The 20,398-nt window shown below is 48.3% G+C and overlaps 5 protein-coding genes across 5 annotated transcripts; 4 read left to right on the top strand and 1 right to left on the bottom strand.

Annotated features, from left to right (window-relative positions):
• Window positions 1-1,912: 1,912 nt before the first annotated feature.
• On the top strand, window positions 1,913-7,843 carry F5891DRAFT_1254757 (uncharacterized protein; the record flags this gene model as incomplete). Its single annotated transcript, XM_041369962.1, has 10 exons — window positions 1,913-1,938; window positions 2,005-2,302; window positions 2,369-2,659; window positions 2,713-3,033; window positions 3,202-3,301; window positions 3,328-4,560; window positions 4,612-4,864; window positions 5,532-6,820; window positions 6,983-7,098; window positions 7,184-7,843. 10 exons carry the CDS (start codon window positions 1,913-1,915, stop codon window positions 7,841-7,843), a joined length of 4,587 nt encoding a protein of 1,528 aa, XP_041220358.1.
• Window positions 7,844-8,481: 638 nt separating this feature from the next.
• On the top strand, window positions 8,482-10,529 carry F5891DRAFT_1194938 (uncharacterized protein; the record flags this gene model as incomplete). Its single annotated transcript, XM_041368021.1, has 9 exons — window positions 8,482-8,711; window positions 8,759-8,898; window positions 8,975-8,990; window positions 9,056-9,278; window positions 9,344-9,716; window positions 9,768-9,805; window positions 9,853-10,041; window positions 10,092-10,235; window positions 10,281-10,529. 9 exons carry the CDS (start codon window positions 8,482-8,484, stop codon window positions 10,527-10,529), a joined length of 1,602 nt encoding a protein of 533 aa, XP_041220359.1.
• A 3,153-nt stretch (window positions 10,530-13,682) lies between these two features.
• On the top strand, window positions 13,683-14,630 carry F5891DRAFT_984802 (uncharacterized protein; the record flags this gene model as incomplete). Its single annotated transcript, XM_041377496.1, has 5 exons — window positions 13,683-13,953; window positions 14,004-14,122; window positions 14,156-14,247; window positions 14,458-14,499; window positions 14,549-14,630. The coding sequence occupies 5 exons, from the start codon at window positions 13,683-13,685 to the stop codon at window positions 14,628-14,630; spliced, it is 606 nt and encodes a 201-aa protein (XP_041220360.1).
• Window positions 14,631-15,031: 401 nt separating this feature from the next.
• Window positions 15,032-18,642, top strand: F5891DRAFT_1115795 (TPR-like protein). Its single transcript, XM_041363787.1, has one exon. The coding sequence runs from the start codon at window positions 15,248-15,250 to the stop codon at window positions 18,476-18,478; it is 3,231 nt and encodes a 1,076-aa protein (XP_041220361.1). The 5' UTR covers window positions 15,032-15,247; the 3' UTR covers window positions 18,479-18,642.
• A 1,139-nt stretch (window positions 18,643-19,781) lies between these two features.
• On the bottom strand, window positions 19,782-20,323 carry F5891DRAFT_961123 (uncharacterized protein; the record flags this gene model as incomplete). The annotated part of the gene is made up of 3 exons (XM_041375790.1): window positions 19,782-20,033; window positions 20,088-20,139; window positions 20,190-20,323. 3 exons carry the CDS (start codon window positions 20,321-20,323, stop codon window positions 19,782-19,784), a joined length of 438 nt encoding a protein of 145 aa, XP_041220362.1.
• Window positions 20,324-20,398: the final 75 nt, after the last annotated feature.

The following is a 20,398-nucleotide window of genomic DNA, read 5'->3' on the forward strand; positions in this document are numbered from 1 at the left end:
TTGAGCAGAAAGACATCTAGACATGTGATGATGAATATTTTAGTCTACTCCGTTGATATTCACTTGTGCAATGTTTTTAGCATATGATAGTGGATATGCCGGATGACAGGCTTGTGAGATGTGACAGATACACCGGATTATCACCTACCAGATCGTATATTTGCCTGTACCGGATCATCACCTACCAGCTCGTATATTTTCCTGTACCGGATCATAGATACACCGGATTATCACCTACCGGATCATATATTTGCCTGTACCGGATCATAGGCCAGTGAGAATATTGATGTACCTGCCGGATGATAATCTGGCCAGATCTCCGGTGTATATCATTCGTCCGGCTCAGTCGTTTCCATTTTACACCGGATTCGCTATTCGAGTAGATTCCTGTACCAGTCTATACTATATACCCCCGGCCCACCCGTTCACCTTGGGTACACACATCCGGCCGGCCCACTCATCTCCATCGTAAACAGGATTTGGTATTAATAATGTCATGTATACTAGTAAATTCCTATATCACTATCTATATTGTATGCTCTCAGCCCATCCTTATGCTTCGGGTACACAGATTCATTCAGCCCACTCATATGGTCGGCCCATCTGTTTACCTTGGGTACACACATCCGGCCGGCCCACTCGTCTCCAATGTAAACAGGAATTAGCATTTATAATGTCCTATATACTAATACATTCCTATACCACTGTCTATATAATGTACCCTCAGCCCATCTGTGTGTCTTGGGTACACACATTCATCCGGCCCACTCGTATATCATGGTACAATCATGTCCATGGGCCCACATGGGATGGCCCGTTCCCAATGGTACATTGTCACACTCAGCTGTCCGTCTGAGACAGGTGAATCATCAGCAAACTACTAATTTGGTGACAGGTTTCACATGAGTCACAAGCGCCCACAGATTCACACAAGGTCTCACAGACATCACAGACATCACAAGTGTCACAAGGACAGTGCTGGTAAACATTGAAACAATAGTGTGCAGGAGGAGTAAATCAAAACAGTATATACTAGTATGTAGTGCATAAATCAAGTACTACTGGTTATATCACATGTGAAATAAGGATTAATATTCGTTAACAATAGTATGATAGTATGGCCGAAGCTAACTTACAGCGCACTCAGGCTGTACCACGTCGAGGACTTGAACCCACAAATGTCGGAATACCACTTTTTTTCCTCTCAATATGCATACGCCCTATGTTGAGGTCAGCCATTAATAGACACATATTGGCAGCTTCAACGCGACGGCGGTAGAGGTCCACAAGTACCATATGATGCTCCAAGGTGCAATCTGCCAGGGCTTTTTGAGCCTGGCACACTTTGTGTCTTGATTTAGCTGCCTCGAGGGCCAGGTCAGAGTGGTCATCCTCTTCGTCGGCTTGGCAAAATGAGGCGCAAACTGAATCAAACTCCTGACAACAGCAGATAAGAAAGTGCAGAGGAAATTAGGGGACAGATTAACTCACAAGCTGCACTCCTCCTGGAAAGCCGTCCTCCTCTTTGATTAAGCATGCCGATCGAGATGGTGAATGATTCGGAGGTCGTTGATTGTGAGTACAGGTGCAGCGGTGTGTTAGTGAGTAGTGATGACTTGGAAAATGATTTAAGTTGGAATATAACGAGCGCAAGGATCAAGAAGAAGGTGTGGAATGGCGAGAACTTGAACGAGAAGAGTTTCTGGAATGGCGAGAGGGTGTAGAATAACGAGAAGGAGACAGGGCTAGAGGCTCCATATGATGATGAATGTGAAGTTGGAAGCGTGTGAATCTCGCATACCTTATGTCAATACCATCATGTCCAAAATGCAGCAAAATATTCACGAAGGAGTCCAGTGTAGCTCGCCACCTTAGCCAGCCCCGAACCTCATGCCATAGCTCTATTCGCAATATGGTCGACATTTCGCAGTTCGCAGAGTTGGTCGAACCATGTCGGTGATCCGTTGATCCTCTCTCTTCTCAGTTTCCTTCGGATCGTAACAGGGAACCATATGATCCTGATCCTGGAGATGGAATGGATTTTGGCATTGGGGGAGACCACTTCGACACAGTGGGAGAGGAACTCTTAAGTGCAGAGGAATGGTACGAGGGCGCAGGGACTTGTTACTCTCAGGACGGCACAACCTTCTTGGACATATTCGACGCTGATGAGTATGCGGACTGCAGGAAAGATAACCTTTTTTATCCTTTTGCATCGAGGAACGAGTGGGAAGTTGCCAATTTTCTTCTTTGGTCCTCCCTCAGTATGGCGGCAATCAATGAATTTTTGGCACTCTCGATGGTATGTAATATTTTGCGCTGGCACTTTTCCTTCTTCTTGCCCTCTTATTGATGATTACCCTTGCAGATTTGCGAACTCAAACTATCTTTCAACAACGCTAAAGAATTACGAAGCCATGCCGAGATGCTCCCCAAGGGACTGAGCTGGAAATGTCAGGTCATTACCTCATCCCATAGCACGAAACACCTGATCCGACTATTCTGGAGGGATCCTGTTGAATGCTTAGAGATTCTGTTCAGCAACCCCCTCTTCCATGATAAGCTTGACTTTGTCCCTTGTCGCGTGTACACTACTGCAGCGCGGGTTCTGCGTGTATATTCGGAGTGGCTGATGGGTGATTTTGCTTGGGATATCCAGGTACGTGCATATGGGTCTCTACAATTTGCATAATCTCATCATAGGCTCTGCAGAACCAACTACCTAGAGGCGCTACAATCCTTGGGACTGTACTATCTTCCGACAAAACAAACATCACCACGATGACCGGTGCCAGGGTCGCTCATCCACTTCTTCTAGGCCTTGCGAATATCCGCATGCGCACTCGCACCAAACTCTCATCTAGGGCATTCCTACTTACAGCTCTCCTCCCTATCCCACAGTATTTGCACCCAAATCAACGGATGCGGGGCGTTCTTGAAGATCGCCTCATACACGAGTGTCTTGTCATTGTCTTGAAACCGTTGATGATAGCAGCCGAGATTGGGATCATGATGTCAGATCCGGTGGGCAACGTTCGTCATTGTTACACACCTCTTGCAGCCTACATTGTCGACACCCCCGAGGCATGCATGCTTGCGTGCATGCGTGGCAAAACTTCCCCATTCACCATGGCATAATATCTCGAGTTTGGGGATAGTTTTCATCATCCCAAACGCACTCGCTCTGTCACACTTGAACAGCTTGCAAACATCAAGGCCGACCCCAATAACCTCAAAGCTTTTTTTGAAGCATGCGCTGAATACCGGCTAAATGGTGTTCATGCACCTTTCTGGATGTACTGTACTGGCCATATGCTGATCCCTTAGTCTTTCTGACGCCGGAATCTCTGCACCACTGGCATAAGGAATTTTGGGATCACGACCTTCACTGGTGTCTTGTAGCTGTTGGAGCGCTGGAACTTGATTTTAGATTCTCGATTTTGCAGCCAATCACAGGCTACCGCCACTTCTCTTGTGTAATCTCAAAGCTCAAGCAAGTCACAGGGAGAGTTCACCGTGATGTTCAGTGCTACATCATTGGTTTAATTGCTGGTACAGCCCCTCGTCGTTTTGTAACTGCAATCTGTGCCCTTATGGATGTCCGATACATGGCGCAATCCCCTTCTCCCGATGATAACCTACTGACATCTATCGACCGATCACTCTTGGTATTCCATCAGAACAAAGATGTCATCATGACATTGGGCGCACGCATGGGTACTAAGAAACCAATCGACAATTGGTTCATACCTAAGCTGGAGCTAATGCAAAGCATTACTGCTAGTACGCGTAAAGTCGGTGCTCTCATTCAGTGGTCTGTGGATGCCACTGAACACGCTCACATATCCGAAATCAAGGATCCCGTGCGACATACCAACAATAACGATTACGATCTGCAAATCTGTCGTCACTTGGATCAATTGGAGAAGCTACGGCACTTTGAAATTGCCACGGCGCTAAAGAGTCATGTCGTTGATCCTGGTACCGAAACCGAGGATGAGGGGGGCGAGGAAGAGGGTACTGCGTGTGATGAAGAAGAACCAACTGATCCACGAACTGCGCTCCTAGAGGAGCTCAATTGTACATGTGTTACTACTAACTATTTCAACAGGGCCAAGGATATAACTGCTCTGTTGCATCAAGCTTGCCCGGGCCCACCTCAAACATTTACCACTGATAATGTTGCCATTCACCTGAACTTCAATCCGACCCACACCGGGATGAAACTTGATGACGTCTCCGACAATTTCAACCTACCGGACCTCCACCACGCTCTTTCGGCCTTCTTACAACGTGATACGAGGAACGGAAACATGACCCATGGAGTTGGGGTTCCAAGAAGGTCACTTATCGACCGTCCTCCAATTCTTCCCTTTGATCGAGTTCAAGTATGGCACACTGTTCGCTTACAACAGGTTTCATACCATGATTCGAGTGTTGCCTTACCGGCCCAAACCTTGCACGCCTCTCCTTCATCCCCTGAGTGGTTGAAAGGCCGAAGGGATGCTGTCCTTGTGAATATTGATGGACAGTATGAATGGCCCCAGTCCGGGTTAAAAGGTGAGCACTTTTCTATTTATCAATTTGGCCTATATATATTGACCCCCTCAGGACACACCATCTGCGAATTGCAGCTCATCATGCGCCCAATGCCTCGACAAGGTTCTCGTATTGGATGGCGAGATCAGTACCTGTGTTATGTCCATAACATGAAGATTGGCGCGGTCGACCCTGTAACTGGAATGCACGTTGTGAAATGTGCTAAGCACGCCAATGGTTCTCCAGTGGGTGATATAGTTCCCCTTCGGCAAGTTCGTTCATTTATCAACCTCATTCCTCAATTTGGGGCAGCAGCGGATGCACGGTTAATGAAAGCGACCTCATCACATTATTCTTCATCTTTTTTTTTGAACAAGTATTTTGATAAGCAAATCTATGATACTCTTTACTACGCTTCACAGGGATAGATATCTAGCTTTTCATGTTAATACTATTCTGTTTGACGCTTGTGATATCTGTGCACATCTGTGCACATCTGTGCACGCTGTGAGATCTGTGCGTGCTGTGAGACCTGTGCATATCTGTGCGCGTTGTGAGATGTGTAGCAGCTTGCTGATGCATCATGGGCCTACCTGGATGGTGATTCAGAACCTGGTGAGCTGTGATAAGGAAGATTTGATCAACACCAAGCAACAAACACCGCATTGAGGCCAATGCACGCCACGTCGCCAATGTTAGCTCAGGTTGACTAGTACTCAACGAAAAATGCTCTCCAACACTACAGTCTCGTCCCTCGTCAACATTGACCGGCTTCTTTGCGATAGAATCAGCTCTATCGGCATCCCTGTTGGTGAATTGCCACATACCTTGGACACCGTCAAACCCCTCCTCAAGCGTGAGCTGCAATCCCGTGTTATTCACAAGGGTGTCGGCAACGCAGTTAAAGTGCAGTTCAAGAACTCCATTTTTGACCAAATCGTTCCTTGAACCAAAATCGAGGTAGAACACCTTAAATTGATTAGGTACAATAGGCTTGCAGGACCAGATGCATACACTTGCAAGGGATGGAAATTCAACCGCAGGAAACGAGTCAAGCGGACTGAAGAGTCTGACTCAGAGTCTGATGAACTGGAGGATGATGAGGGCTCGGCTACAGAGATCAATGAGGAGGACAACAACAACAACAACAACAACAACAACAACAACAACAACAACAACAACAACAACAACAACAACAACAACAACAACAACAACAACAACAACAACAACAACAACAACAACGATGACAATGATGATACAGATAATGGCGGTGGCTCGAAGCTCAACTATGAGGGTTCACTCGGGTCGGCAATCCTTGGAAAAGACAATCCACTCGAAGGGAGTTGGGATGGCCAAGACTTTCAAGCTGGATCAAAGAAAAGACGACGACGGGTGGTGCACACTACCGAGACAGACATTCAGCGGCTCTTCTATACCATACAGTACCACTTGCACAACTCACTGAAGGACGACATCCCCTACACATTTGCGATGGGGGCACGCTACTGGACAGCAGAGTTTTCTACCACTGCTATTCCAGACGCTTTCAACGCCCAGAAGCCTGATTTATCCCTGTTCGACTTCGCACTCCTGAAGGAAAAGAAGTCGTGGGCAAATGTCCTGGCCTTCGTGGAGCACACCTCTTCTGATCTTTCCAAGAACAGAGGTTTAGCCGTGTATTGGGGGACAGCAATCAAAGCATATTTGATCATGCAACAACCATGGCGTCGATTCGTACTTGCCTACTCAATCTGCGCGAATATGCTTCACGCACATTATTTCGACTGCTCTGGTGTCATCATATCCCTTCCTTTCAACATTCACAAGTCTCCCGGCTCTGTACGCCTCTGCGATGCATTAGCTGCCCTCACACTTCCGGATAACCACTACCTGGGCCTTGATCCCACTATTCATATGTGTCACGCTGCGTGCAATGGCACCCATGTCAATCTTGCAGATGGGGCGATAGGCTGGGTGGAAGACAACGGGGGCAATGTCTATTCAATCATGGCTGTACTATGGAAGAGCCATGGGTTTTTCTGCAGGGGAACGGTCTGTTATCGTGTTAGAAACAAGGAAGGAGAGGAGTATGCTCTGAAAGATTGTTGGGTGGAGGAGTCGAAAAAAATGCATGAACCAACCGTTCGGAGGATGCTTAAGGGTGTTCCTAACGTCATCAAACTGATTGATGATTGGGATGTTTATTACAAGGGGCAGCCTGATTGCACGGCGCACATTCGCGAGAAATACGGCCAGGATCAACGAGACGACACCGCATTCTGTAATTGATTTCACTGGTGTCTTCTCTTGAGCCCTTGCGGGGTACCACTCTCTCAATTCAGCTCTAGAACGGAGCTGATTGTGGCTTTTCGTCACTTTGTAATTGGTGAGTGATATCAACTGTGCAGAACATAGTAGACTCGCTAATGAAGATGTATTTTAGCTCACCAAGCAATGATTGAGAGACGAGTCCTACACGGGGACCTCAGTCCCAATAACTTTGTCATACATAATGGCATTGGCTACTTCATCGACTTCGACCACACTGCAGTGTTAGCAGTAAATACGACCAGCACGTATTCGCCTGGTACTTCAAGTTTGTTTCCGAAATTCATCATGCTTGCTTTTGACTGGATTGTTACAGGGTACTATGCCATATATCTCAATCCGGATTCTCCAGAGCATGAGGAAGATGATTGATACCAACCTGGACACCAATCACCTGAGCAGGGACGATGCCCCGGCCAATGCTGTTCAATGGCTGATTGAACACAGGCCCTCTGATGACCTGGAGTCGTTGTTTTATATATTTTTCGAGTTTGTTGTGAAGTATGGGGGCGCGCATGGTGAATTGGCACCATCCTGGACTCGAGACTCGCTGCCATGGGTGAGTGCCTATGAAGCCTTGGGCAAGGCTGATCTCAAAGGGGCTTTGGGCACCTGCTGTTTCGCAAAAGTGGGGGTTGTCCTGGACCCGACTTTCATGGTCCAGATGACATCAGATTACTTCTCAACATTTAAACCTCTCGTTCAGCACTGGCAAGCTTTAGTTTGCCTCGCGAACATGCCCGACGAGAAAGAGAGAGTGGAGACCACTCACGACAAGGTTCTCGAGGTTTTGACTGCATTTATCGACACCTATGTTGAAGTCCCACCCATAAATCCCTCAGCAAATTCCAAACCTATTCCCGAGGTAGGGTCCGGGGGGGATAATCCTCGCGTAGGTCGTCCTTCAATTCCCGAGGCAGGGCCTTCAAGACTTCCACTGCGTCGCTCTACCCGGAATCTTCACAAGTCCCGCTGAAAACATTTTTGTCTGCAGTGCCCCTCGTACCCTCTCCACAGTCTGACCATCATATTTGTCTATTTGATATAGACTTTCTCTGATTCAACTCTGTAATTCTACTTGTCTTGTACCTCCTCCGCATTCCCTTATGATATCCTGACTTGTGCTTTTGCTGTGCGAACTTATGTCGCTTATTACGTAATGCACGACACCTACTTTAGTGCTAGATCAGCTATACTATCAACGCGTTCCCGGCTTTCCCAATGCCTCCAAGAAAGAGGGCCAAGCATTCTGCCCCAGCAGCAGCTCCCTCTCGACGAAGCGAGAGAAGCACATGAGGTGTTGGCGGCCATGTAGCTCAACTGCAAAAAACCGGAGAAACACTAGCAGCCCCAGCAAGGAAAGGACGCAAGGAGCCCATTGTTCAAATGAGTGACTCAGATGCCAAAGAAAACCCCATGGCTCCGTCACAGCTTCAGAGAATGAAGAAAAAAAATGTAATGCTCATTTTTCTAACTGCTACAAGCTAACGACACCCCAAGCAGTGTTCTGTTACAGCCGACAACCAAGTCAGATCAGGATCTCAGCTCTCTCGCACTCCCCATATCGGCCTTCCCACCAATCAGCCTCTTGGGAGATTTGGATTCAAGCTGCCCATGTCCGATATTCGCAAGGCGCCGTATTCCAGTGGTACTACCTATGCACGCCAAGCAACAGACGAAGATGACATCGAAGATCGGGATTTTGAGCGTGACAGGGATTCTGACTTGGAGCATGATAGGGATATAGGCTTGGAGCGCAACAATGGGGATGAATTTGAGGGTTCTGGCGAAAATGACAACCAGGATCCGGATGATAATTTCATGGACCACGAGGACGACCAAACGTAAGTGTTCTACTTCTCTAACCATCCTTCATTCATGCCCGTCGCAGAAACCGTGATCAATTCCAGAGTCAGCAAGAGGACGACACAGATGATTTCGATGATGGGTTCAACGGTGGAATGCAGGCAGATTTCGACCAAGGTATTGATGATGAGCCCGACGATGCAGCTCAACAGGAATCACAGGAAGGTATTTGAATTTTTTACGTGTCCACCTAGTCACCTTTTTTTTCCAGGATATTGTTGATGTCCTTGAGCGTCATCAGGCAAAGAATGGACTGCGTAAGGCTCCTTCGCAGGCTTCCCTCTTGAGAGCGAGACATGCTGAACGTCTCCGCTGCTCGAAGTCACCTCGACGTGCCTCTCCTTCTCGAGTGCAGCGCAGATACTCACCCCCGCATCACTCACATATATCTTCCACTTGCTCAAGGTCTCCTCATCGTCACACAAGATCTCCACCTCATCGCACAAGATCTCCACCTCGTCGCACTAGATCTCCACCTCGTCGCACTAGATCTCCACCTCGTCGCACAAGATCTCCTCCTCGGCACACAAGATCTCCACGCCCACGTTCTCCATCAGCTCATCAACATGAGTATCAACCATCTGCACGCGCTTCTTCCTCTCGCTTACAGTCTCCTCGTCGTCCTCCATCTCAGCCAAGCCAACCCTCAAATTGCATACAGTCCCTCTCCAAGGACACTTCTCCATCTGATCACACAACGTCACCCACTCTCCATTCTCGTTCTTTCAGTATCACACCTGAGCCAGATTCACGCAGCAGCAAGAAGGCACGAAAGATCAAACCAATCCAAGGGGACCCCATGAAGCTCGGGTTCTATCCACCTTCCTGGCAGGCACTTTTGCAGGCAGCAAAGGTGGAAATGTGTCTCCAAGCTGTGTTGACACATCCTGTTCCAGAGCTCGGAGACGCTCTGCAACTCGCGCAAGAAGTCCTGGACGCTGAACTCTGGAGGTACCACGAGAAGAAGATCAAAATGGATAAAGGTAAGTGTTTATCGCACCACCGGACTTCCTCGAATCTCATTATTTTACAAGGTTATTTCCCGGAGTACAAAGCTCAAATGTCTCGAGTGGTAAGCATCTCATTAACTGATGATCAGCGCGCTTATTTTATCATCAGCTCTGCGATGATTTGTTTACATTCCGCACCGAGCTGAAGAAAGTCATCATACCCATTGCGAAATCAGCATACAACATCTTCCCGAAGGGCACAGTCACACGCAAGGAGGATATACAGAAGCACGTCATCACAGCCGCCACTAAGCTCCTCAAGACTGGTGGTTACCTTCATGTTCCTGACTTGTCTAACGTATGTGATCACTCCTTGCAATGCGGCTGCTCACTGTTTATTTTTTCTAGGGCAAATGGAAAAACTTTGTGTCGCAAGCTCTCATGGATGGCTGCCTTGCTTTTTATTATAGCAATAGCAAGAAGGCGCTCAAAAATACAGACGAGTTTCACTGCACAATCCCTCCGAACGCGCTTATTCTCATGGCCGCTGTGGTACACTGTGATTTATTTTATTTTCTGTCGCTAATCAGTTAATAGATGAAGGGCGTCATCTCTGGGTTTTCTGAAACTGGTACCGACAAAGTACCTGACCTCTCCGCTGAAAAATGTAGGACCAACTTTAACTCGTTGCAGAAGTCTCTCGACAAACTGATGGACATTCCTGAACGTCGTGACGAGCTTGAAGATATGCTGGCACTGTGGGCTGGTATTGGGATGGGTAAGCTTGTTCATGGCGACTCGAGTGCAGAAGGCAGTGATTCGGAGGATATCAACATCATTTTATAATCTCGCATACTAGTAGTACTCATGTTTTACGATCTACGACAATCAGCACAGTTTATGCTTCCCGTACAAGCTTGCATGTGTCCTACAAATTATCTAAGCTTATACAGCATGTCTTGTCTGCAACATGTGTCTCGTCTGCAGACTCTGCACAGTGTGTTCTGTTTGTCAGTATTGTAGTGCTTGTATGACTTGTGAATCTTGTGATGCTTGTACAGTCTGTGATAGCTTGTACTACCTTGTGACAGGACTGTAAAGAGGGGACTTCCTTGTGAGCCTGTGAACCTTGTACAACCTTGTACAAGTACCCACTAGTTTGCTGATGATGTTGCTGTATTATGTGATGGTCCGACTCTACGCACCTTGCCAGTTTCGGTAATGCTGCCCTGTGGCCAATCTATATGTTCATCGGTAACCAGTCGAAATATATTCGGTCTAAGCCAACATCGTTTGCAGCTCACCATCTTGCCTACATTCCAAAGGTATGTCATTTTACCGAAAATCTGTTTGCCTGTGCTAATAATAGCTTTAGTTGCCCGACACGATCCAGGACATTTACGTTCCATGGTTTGGACAGAGTGCTACAGCAACTGTTCTCACACATTGCAAGCGGGAACTCATGCATGCCATATGGTATTTTTTGCTCGATGATGAGTTCATAGACACATGGGAACATGGCATCATCATCAAATTCTCTGATGGCATTTCACGCAGAGTTTTTCCTCGGTTTTTCACGTACGCTGCAGACTATCCTGAGAAGATTCTCCTCGCATGCATCAAATTTCTTTGGCGATGCCCCTGTCCTCGCTGTCTTGTCAACAAGGACAAGATTGACAGATTGGGCAACAGAATGGACCGGCGCCAGCGGGAAAAAGGTGTACGAGTTGATGATCGTCACCGGCAGTCTATGATTGAACGTGTACGTGAATTCATATTCAAATTGGGCCGCAGTGTTGTCAGTACTTTCGTCGAGAACTTGATTGGTGTTATGTCGATGGTTCCCACTCGGGTTTGTGGTGTTCAGTCAATCCAGTCAATAGTGACTAATTATTATACCTTCAGAATGCGTTCTCTGAGAAACTCTCAAAGTTCGGCTTCGACTTCCACTCAATGCTTGTCCCTGATTTTATGCATGAATTCGAGCTCGGCACGTGGAAGGCAACTCTGACACATCTTATCCGGATTCTCCATGCATGTGGAGATGACCTCATTCCGAAATTTAATGAAAGGTATGTTGCCTCCGAGCCTATTCTTAACCATTGACTCGTGCAGATTTTGTAGATATTGAATGGTCCCAACGTTTGGCCGAGACACAATACGTAAATTCAGCAGCAATGTCTCTGACTTACAAAACTTGCTGCTCGTGACTTCGAAGATCTTCTCCAGGTAAAAGACTCAATTCTTTTCTTTAAACATTGAAACTTAGATTTGTCGTCTACTAGTGCTCTATCCCCGTTTTCGAACTACTTATTCCAGATCATAACTCAACTATTCTCGACCTCCTCTTCGAACTCTCAACTTGGCATGCTTTTGGAAAGTTGCGGATGCATACTGAGACCACACTGCATCACTTCGACAACTGCACAACACGTCTTGGCCGAGCTTTGCGCAAGTTCCGCAGTGCAACATGCAACAAATTTGACACACGTGATCTTCCGCGAGAAACTGCCGCTCGTACACGTCGACGAGGTGCCAAAGCAGCAAAGGGGAAGGGGAAGACAAATGTTGCCCCACAAGCAGCCTCAAAACACCGAAAATTCAACATGTCAACATATAAGCTTCACGCACTCGGTGATTATGTGAAATCAATTTGGCTGTATGGGACAACAGACAACTACTCGACTCAAGTTGTAAGTAGTAGGCTCTTCGTGTCACACTCAAAGAAATCTGACTAATTACTCAACAGGGTGAGCTAGAGCATCGTCGCGTCAAACGGTTTTACGCACGTACAAATAAAAATCGATTCACGCGAGGTATCACTAAGCATCAACGGCGAGAACGGATACTCCGCAAGCTGCGACAAAAACATGAGCACATGGAGGCAGTTCAAACAGCTCAGAACAACCCGCCGGCTGACGAGACTGGACAGCGCCCCTCTCTCCATTTCGTCGATCAAGACCCCCTTCCTTATTCCTCACCTGAATCTCACTATCAAATTTCAACCTCGAAGAAGTATTACTGGGATATCTCGACTTGGCTCAGTAGACACAGTGATGATATTGCTGTTCAGGTGAGAACTTGTCTCTGTTATAAGTTTAAAACGATCGCTCATGTGGCCTCAAAAGGATTTCCTCCCGCGACTCAAAGTGCACATCCTAGGACGCTTGCTTGATACCCAATATGAAGGTGACGAGACAGAATTCACACCAGCGCAGCGTAACTCAGTTCATATCATCAACAATCGAATCTATCGACACAAAGTTCTCCGTGTCAACTACACTACCTATGCCCTCCGTCGAGCTCAAGATTCGCTCAGTCCACGCACACGAGCAGATGTGATGGTTCTTGCGCATGAGGATGAGAGCGAGAACCCACATCCATATTGGTATGCACAAATCATTGGAGTGTTCCATGTCATGGTTCGACATACAGGCCCTGAGTCCCAAAGCTCTGTACCACAGCGCATGGACTTGCTCTGGGTCCGCTGGCTTGGGCGCGACATGACTTATCCTTCTGGCTGGGCTGCAAAGCGCCTCCCTCGTGTCGGATTCCTAAACGACGACGATCCATCTGCGTTCGGATTTATAGACCCAAGACATGTGATCCGCGGCGTTCATTTAATCCCAGCCTTTGCGTATGGCTGCTCTCACCTGATCCCATCAACTTCTGTTGGTCGTCAGATGGAGGACGGAGGTTATGATTGGAATTATTTTTATGTGAACATGTGAGTTTCTATGATAATTAGCATAATACTATACTAACTTATGTAGGTTCGTCGATCGAGACATGTTTATGCGATACCGCGGTGGTGGAGTCGGCCACAAGCCTATCCGCGAAGCCACACGATGCTTACTCGATGACCGCGACGGACTCGACTGACTCCCATTTACGATGGAGAAAGTGCATGAAACTCAAGATTCTGACGAAGAAATGACAAACGATGGTGAGGATGATGACAATCCAGAGGATGAGGAAGATGCCGAGGAAGAGGATGCCATGGAGGGCAGTGACGACGAAGATGAGGACGAGGGCAGTGGCAGTGGCAGTGGCAGTGGCGAAGACAGTGATGAGGAGCGCCACGAAGATGAGGACAATGAAGGAGATGCGAATCAAGATCCACACACCACAGAATATCTCATCGACGACGATATCGCTGATGAGATGGACGAGTTTGGGTATACCGGCCTAGATCAGGTTCTCGTGGAAGATGAGGACGACGATGCACTACTGGACGACGATGCACTCGGGGCGGAAGATGGCGAAGAAGGTGGGCTGAATTATGATGAGGCTGAGGGGGTCGGATTTGCGGATTTATAGCGCTGGGGGCCAGCAGTACTCATAGTTACTGTACAATGATCAATCAGATTACACTGAAAAATGGACAGACCGAGTCAAATGCCGGAATAGGGGCGCACAGAGATGAACGGTGCAAACTGGTTCGTGTTCAAATGACTGTATTATTACTTTAGATCACAGTGCAGTATACTCATGGAAGGGACGCTAGGAAGAGCCGGCAGTGCCTTGCGAGGAGCGTGGGAGGCTCGCGGGTGTTTTGTACATGGTATGTGAGGCTTGCGAGGGAGCGAGGAGGCGTGGGGGATGTCGTAGATGTCATTTACGACGATGCGTCATACATGTGAGGCTAGTGAGGTCAGCGACGCGGCGTGGGAGTCCTCTCGGGAGCTGCCGGGCCTTTCTGGTTCCGGGCGGTTTTGCTGATGAAGTGCGCATGCATCCGCTGTATACGGTAGGCATGTCCTGTTGTTCACAGCCTCCATGATCTAGGCATACTTGCTTCAGCCTCATGGTACCCGTACGTTGAAGTCTGCTTCTACTAAATCAAATATTGAACATAACCCTAGTACCACAAATAGACTCCAGGAGTCTAAGCTCGATTGGACAACTGTTTTACCTCGCCAAAGAGTGGTCACGGTGAAGGCTTAGTACTTACTAGTGCTTTCTATCATGCCTCGTATTTTTTTGGATGCCTTTTCTTGAGCTTGCTGGCAAGGGCCCGTGCTTGAAGTAAACTAATGGTAAAACACACCTACGTCGTACGATATTTCCAAAGTCATACTAATTGAAGGCGAGTGAACTTATCATGTCTGTACCCTCGTGTCGTTTTGTATGAGATTTTGACCCGATGTGTGGCTGTAGTGCGGTTTCATGTATCCCACTTGCAACTTGCATATGTACTTTACAGGCTGCAACGCCCCAGCCTCGTGTAGTTCCCTAACAGAGCCTCAACCTCACCTTAGCCTTGCCGCTCACCTTTAAATTCTAGGGATCCCTGAGCACTCACCATATCATTCCCCTTGCACTGGCAGGCCTTCTGTGGACAAGTACTGCAGTTTCAGCTCTCTAAGTGTGTATTGACTACGATCTGCGTCCATTCTGCGCTCATGCGACACCTTTCACAGCGAGATTAGCAGTGGTTATCTTGCATTCACTAACCGAGGGTATCAAGTTGCATTACTCTCCCATCCCCTCGGTCATTCAGATCGATTCCTGTTTCTGAACAATCTTGCAAAACCTTTCAAAAAGGATTCCAGCAGCGGGACATGATGTCTAATCTTGATGAGGCCATCAAGCACCATCGGACTGCATTACTCCTCTGTCCCCCCCGCCATCCAGACCGAGCCTCGTCTCTGACCAATCTGGCAAGCGGCCTTCGAGACAGATTCCTGCAGCGGGGCATGATGTCCGACCTTGATCAGGCCATCAAGCTCTATCGCGCTGCATTACTCCTCTGCCCCCCCGGTCATTTAAATCGATCCGTGTCTCTGAACAATCTTGCAAACAGCCTTCGGGACAGATTCCGGCAGCGGGGCATGATGTCAGACCTTGATCAGGCCATCGAGCTTCATCGCGCTGCATTACTCCTCTGTCCCCCCAGTCATTCACGTCGATCCATGTCTCTGGAAAATCTTGCAAACAGCCTGAAAGAGAGATTCCAGCAGCGGGGCATGATGTCTGACCTTGATAAGGCCATCGGGCTCCATCGAGCTGCATTACTCCTCCGTCCCCACGGTCATCCAGATCGATCCTGGTCTTTGAACCATCTCGCAAACAGCCTTGGAGAGAGATTCCGGCAGCGGGGCATGATGTCTGACCTCGATGAGGCCATCGAGCTTCATCGCGCTGCATTACTCCTCTGTCCCCCCGGTCATTCAGATCGATCCATGTCTCTGAATAATCTTTCAATCAGCCTTGGAGAGAGATTCCAACAGCGCGGAATCATGTCTGACCTCGATGAGGCCATCGAGCTCCATCGGGCTGCATTACTCCTCCATCCCCCCGGTCATTCAGATCGATCCACGTCTCTGAACAATCTTGCAAATGGCCTTCGAGACAGATTCCGGCAGCGGGACATCATGTCTGACCTCGATGAGGCCATCGAGCTCCATCGGGCTGCATTACTCCTCCGTCCCTTCGGTCATTCAAATCGATCCTCGTCTCTCAACAATCTTGCAATCTGCCTCCAAGACAGATTCCAGCAGCGGAGCATCATATCTGACCTCGATGGGGCCATTGAGCTCTATCGGGATGCATTACTCCTCCATCCCCCCGGTCATTCACATCGATCCTCGTCTCTGAACAATCTTGCAATCAGCCTTCGAGACAGATTCCGGCAGCGGGGCATCATGTCTGACCTCGATGAGGCCATCGAGCTCCATCGCGCTGCATTGCTCCTCTGTCCCTCCGGTCATTCACTTCGATCCTCGTCTCTGAACAATCTTGCAATCAGCCTTCGAGACAGATTCCGGCAGCGGGACATCATGTCTGACCTCGATGAGGCCATCGAGCTCCATCGCGCTGCATTACTCCTCCGTCCCTCCGGCCATTCAGATCGACCTTCGTCTCTGAGCAATCTTGCAATCAGCCTTCGTGACAGATTCCAGCAGCGGGGAATCATGTCTGACCTCGATGAGGCCATCGAGCTCCATCGGGCTGCATTACTCCTCTTTCCCCCCCGTCATTCAGATCGATCCATGTCTCTGGACAATCTTGCAATCAGCCTTCGAGACAGATTCCGGCAGCGGGGCATGATGTCTGACCTCGATGAGGCCATCGAGCTCCATCGGGATGCGTTACTCCTCCGTCCCCCCGGTCATTCAGATCGATCCTCGTCTCTGGACAATCTTGCACTCAGCCTTCAAGACAGATTTCGGCAACAGAACGTCCAGTCTGACCTTGAAGAAGCATTTGGCTTGTACTCAGAATTCTCCCACCTGTCACATGCAGCATCTCGCACACATCTTAGTGCTACCAAGTCATGGGCGGCCTCCGCCGACGTCTGTAATCATCCATCTGCTCTGCTTGCTTATCAGGTTGCACTCACATTCTTGGATCAGCGAGTTGCCTTCCTGTCGTCTTCTTCGCATCACTTCGACGTCATCAGGGAGGCTGTCTCTTCTCTCGCTACGGATGCTTTTTCATGCAGTGTTCGTCGTGGTGCGTTGACGACTGCGGTGGAGTTGGTGGAGCAAGGTCGTGCAGTGTTCTGGACCCAGTTGGCACGCTTCAGGACATCACTCGATGAACTTTCTGTTTCAGGTGACGCCGGCATAGCCTTGGCAGAAGAGTTCAAACGATTGAGCTTTCGCCTTCGTAACGCGTTCGATCAGTCTACAGAAGACCAGTCTCCGCAAATTCGACCACTTACCATGCAGTGGGATGAAGTTGTCTCGCGCATTCGCATGCTCCCCGACTTTTCACGTTTTCTCCTACCTCCACTGTTTTCTGACCTCCAGAAGGCGGCCGAAGATGGCCCAGTGATCATCGTCAATGCCAGTCAGCGCAGCTGCGACGCCTTGATCATCCATAGTGCGGGGGGTCCTGTCCATGTTCCGCTTGACATTACACAAGCCGAAGTGTTCGAATCATCCTCAGAGCTCCAATCCCTCGCAGAGCAGTTTGGTTCTTCTGATTGTGAACTCAAGCTTGTCAGCATCCTTCGCAAGCTTTGGAATGATGTCATTGACCCTGTAGTCCAAGCTCTCAGGGAGTCTGAAGTTCGCCCTGGTTCGCGTATCTGGTGGTGTCCCACTGCTGAGTTCTCGCTACTTCCCCTCCATGCAGCGGGACCATACGAGAAGGGAAGAGACAATTTATTCGACATTTACATATCCTCTTACACCCCCACTTTGGCAACTCTCGTTCGTGCAAGACAGCAGGTTTCTCGAGATTCGTCATCGCAACATTTCGTCGCCATCGGTCAAGGCAGCCCGGTTGAAGGGAAGGAGCTCAAATGTGTCGCTCCTGAGCTAGCCGTCATCGCTCAGCACGTTACTCCCGTCATCTCCTTCACATCCCTTGAGGATGGCGACACAACAGTCGAGGGTGCACTCGATGCACTCGACCGTAATCAATGGCTCCACCTTACCTGTCATGGAATGCCGAATCGGACGCAGCCGTTCGAATCTTCCTTCGCCATGCGCGACGGGCCTTTAATGATCAAGGATATCATCCGATCCAACTGGCAGAACCCGCAGTTTGCATTCTTATCAGCCTCCCACACTACCGTTGGCGGCGAGGGGAGTCCTGATGAGTCGATCCATCTTGCTGCAGCCATGCAATTCTGCGGATTTCGCAGTGTGATCGGTTCCATGTGGTCTGTTGACGACGAGGTTGCACGCCAGGTCGTGTCTGCTTTTTACTGCAAGTTGATTGGTGATTCAAAAAGATTGGACTGCACAGGCGCTGCGGTAGCCCTACACAAGGCTGTGAGATCATTGCGCAAGAAGATTCCGTTAGAACAGCAGATTGTATTTGTCCACATAGGTGTGTAGTTAGAGACTCGATTCGCTATATTATATTATTACATTTGCTGTATTTCTAGTTGTTTTCATCCCCTCGCTCTGCTGTTGTTTACTTATTTCTGCATGATACTTTCTTGTTCTGTACTGTACTAGTGGCACACACCGGGTCCTGTTGAATAAATGTGATCTACTCCTGCATCGTCACAGCTTTAAGCTTGTCGTCAAGCGCGGCTGTAGCATATGATTCAAGTGGTGTTACCTGTGAACTACCCTTGCTGCCCCCATGGCGTATGTATCTGCTCATTTGTTCGGTACTACTAATTGCGACTTGTAGACACTATCATGCTGTATCATGCTGAATCCTCTTGGATGACATCAGATATCAGGATTTTGAAGAAAAGTGTACAAGAATACGAGTAAGATCAACTATAGTCACAAACATAACTCAACTATGTATACAGCACAGCACTGAACAAAGTCGTGTGCAAAAGAATATTACTTTGAGAACGCGAGTACTCACAGACTAAGCCACATGGGTTGTACTCCAACGTTTTAGATAATGTCAACATCATCGATGTGTCACGGATAATAAAGCCATAGGGCCGCCACATCGTAACGAAAATCGCGTATCCGTGCCCTTGGACCACCTTGCTTATCTCAGTCGATGGTACGCATTCGTAACCACCCATAGGCGTCCCTAGTCGATGTCCAGAGTTATAGATATACCCAGCACCGAGCTAGACAACTCGAGGTAGGTCATCAATTAGTCACAGTTAGTAAACCAAGTCAAGATCAAATCACCAACGAAACCTTACCCTCCGGATCAAACAACAGAAAACGTTGTGTAATGAAGTGACAAAGTCAGCATAATCGCAGGTCAGATGTGTAGGTAGAACGAATGGGCAGATGTTACCTTGCGGAGCAAGGTCTATCGGAGTCGAGCGAAATGTGTAATGGCAAGCGAGACCAAACAACAACGTCATTTTTTCCATTCACCCTCAGCTGTAGAGATACATCGCTTCCCTGAAATATCAATACAGAGGCACACTATAGAAACCAGATAAACGAGATAGGGAGACTACATCTACGTATCCAGACGCTAGGCAGTTGAATTGAAGACACGCTCCCTCAGACCTGTTGAGCACTAGACTATCAACGGAATCCGATATAACTGCGGGGAAGGACTGACCGTCTGGACGTAATCGACTGTCATCCTCAAGATTGAACACCAGTTCAAACGCACTGTCACCTGAAGCCGGTTAAGCTGCGCATCGTCGCATATCAACTGGGCGGATGTTATAAGGATACACAATAGAATTGGCACCGATGTTGATTAGCGCGCACGAGAGACAGTATCAGCGGCCCCAAGTAGATTTACAGCAACGGTATTGCTCTCTTGAATACGTTTCAGGCGCTCATAAAGCACTTGTACCTCTCGGGCCGTGGTGTCAATCAGTTGCTGCTCTGTGGGAGGTACCGATGATGCACTCTGAGATTCGGGGGCGGGTGGCATGGGGTATGCGCCTACACCAGTTTGTCGAAGGAATTCAGCAAGCGTGCGAAGTGCCTGCATGAGTGCAGCCAGCTCAGCTGTAAATGAAAAGCGTAAAGCCAGCCACAATTATAGAAAAACATGAACGTACTTGCCTGCTGTATGTGCAGGACTATTTCCTGCTTGGTATGCGCTTTGTCTGACAAATAATGAAACATGTATAAGTGTGAAGGCAGTAGAGAGACTTACATGCCGTGCAAGCAATTACGTGCCTGCGATTGAATCCTTGCGACATGGTCAAGCGCTATTTGCATGTTCTGCTTTAGGACTTCTGGTGAATTTGGATCAATATGGATGGAATCATGCAGTGAGGATTGTGACATATAGACAGAAGCATTCTGAAAGCTAGATGGCGGGATAGATGATATGGACAGAGTGGAAGATTGACTGGAATTATT

The sequence above is a fragment of the Suillus fuscotomentosus genome (genome assembly GCF_016647785.1).
Source record: "Suillus fuscotomentosus strain FC203 chromosome Unknown F5891scaffold_75, whole genome shotgun sequence".
NCBI classification, from domain to species: domain Eukaryota; kingdom Fungi; phylum Basidiomycota; class Agaricomycetes; order Boletales; family Suillaceae; genus Suillus; species Suillus fuscotomentosus.

What these genes read in the sequence shown, in the direction of transcription:
- F5891DRAFT_1115795 (XM_041363787.1), top strand. Translation starts at nt 15,248, where the DNA reads ATGATGTCTAATCTTGATGAGGCCATCAAGCACCATCGGACTGCATTA.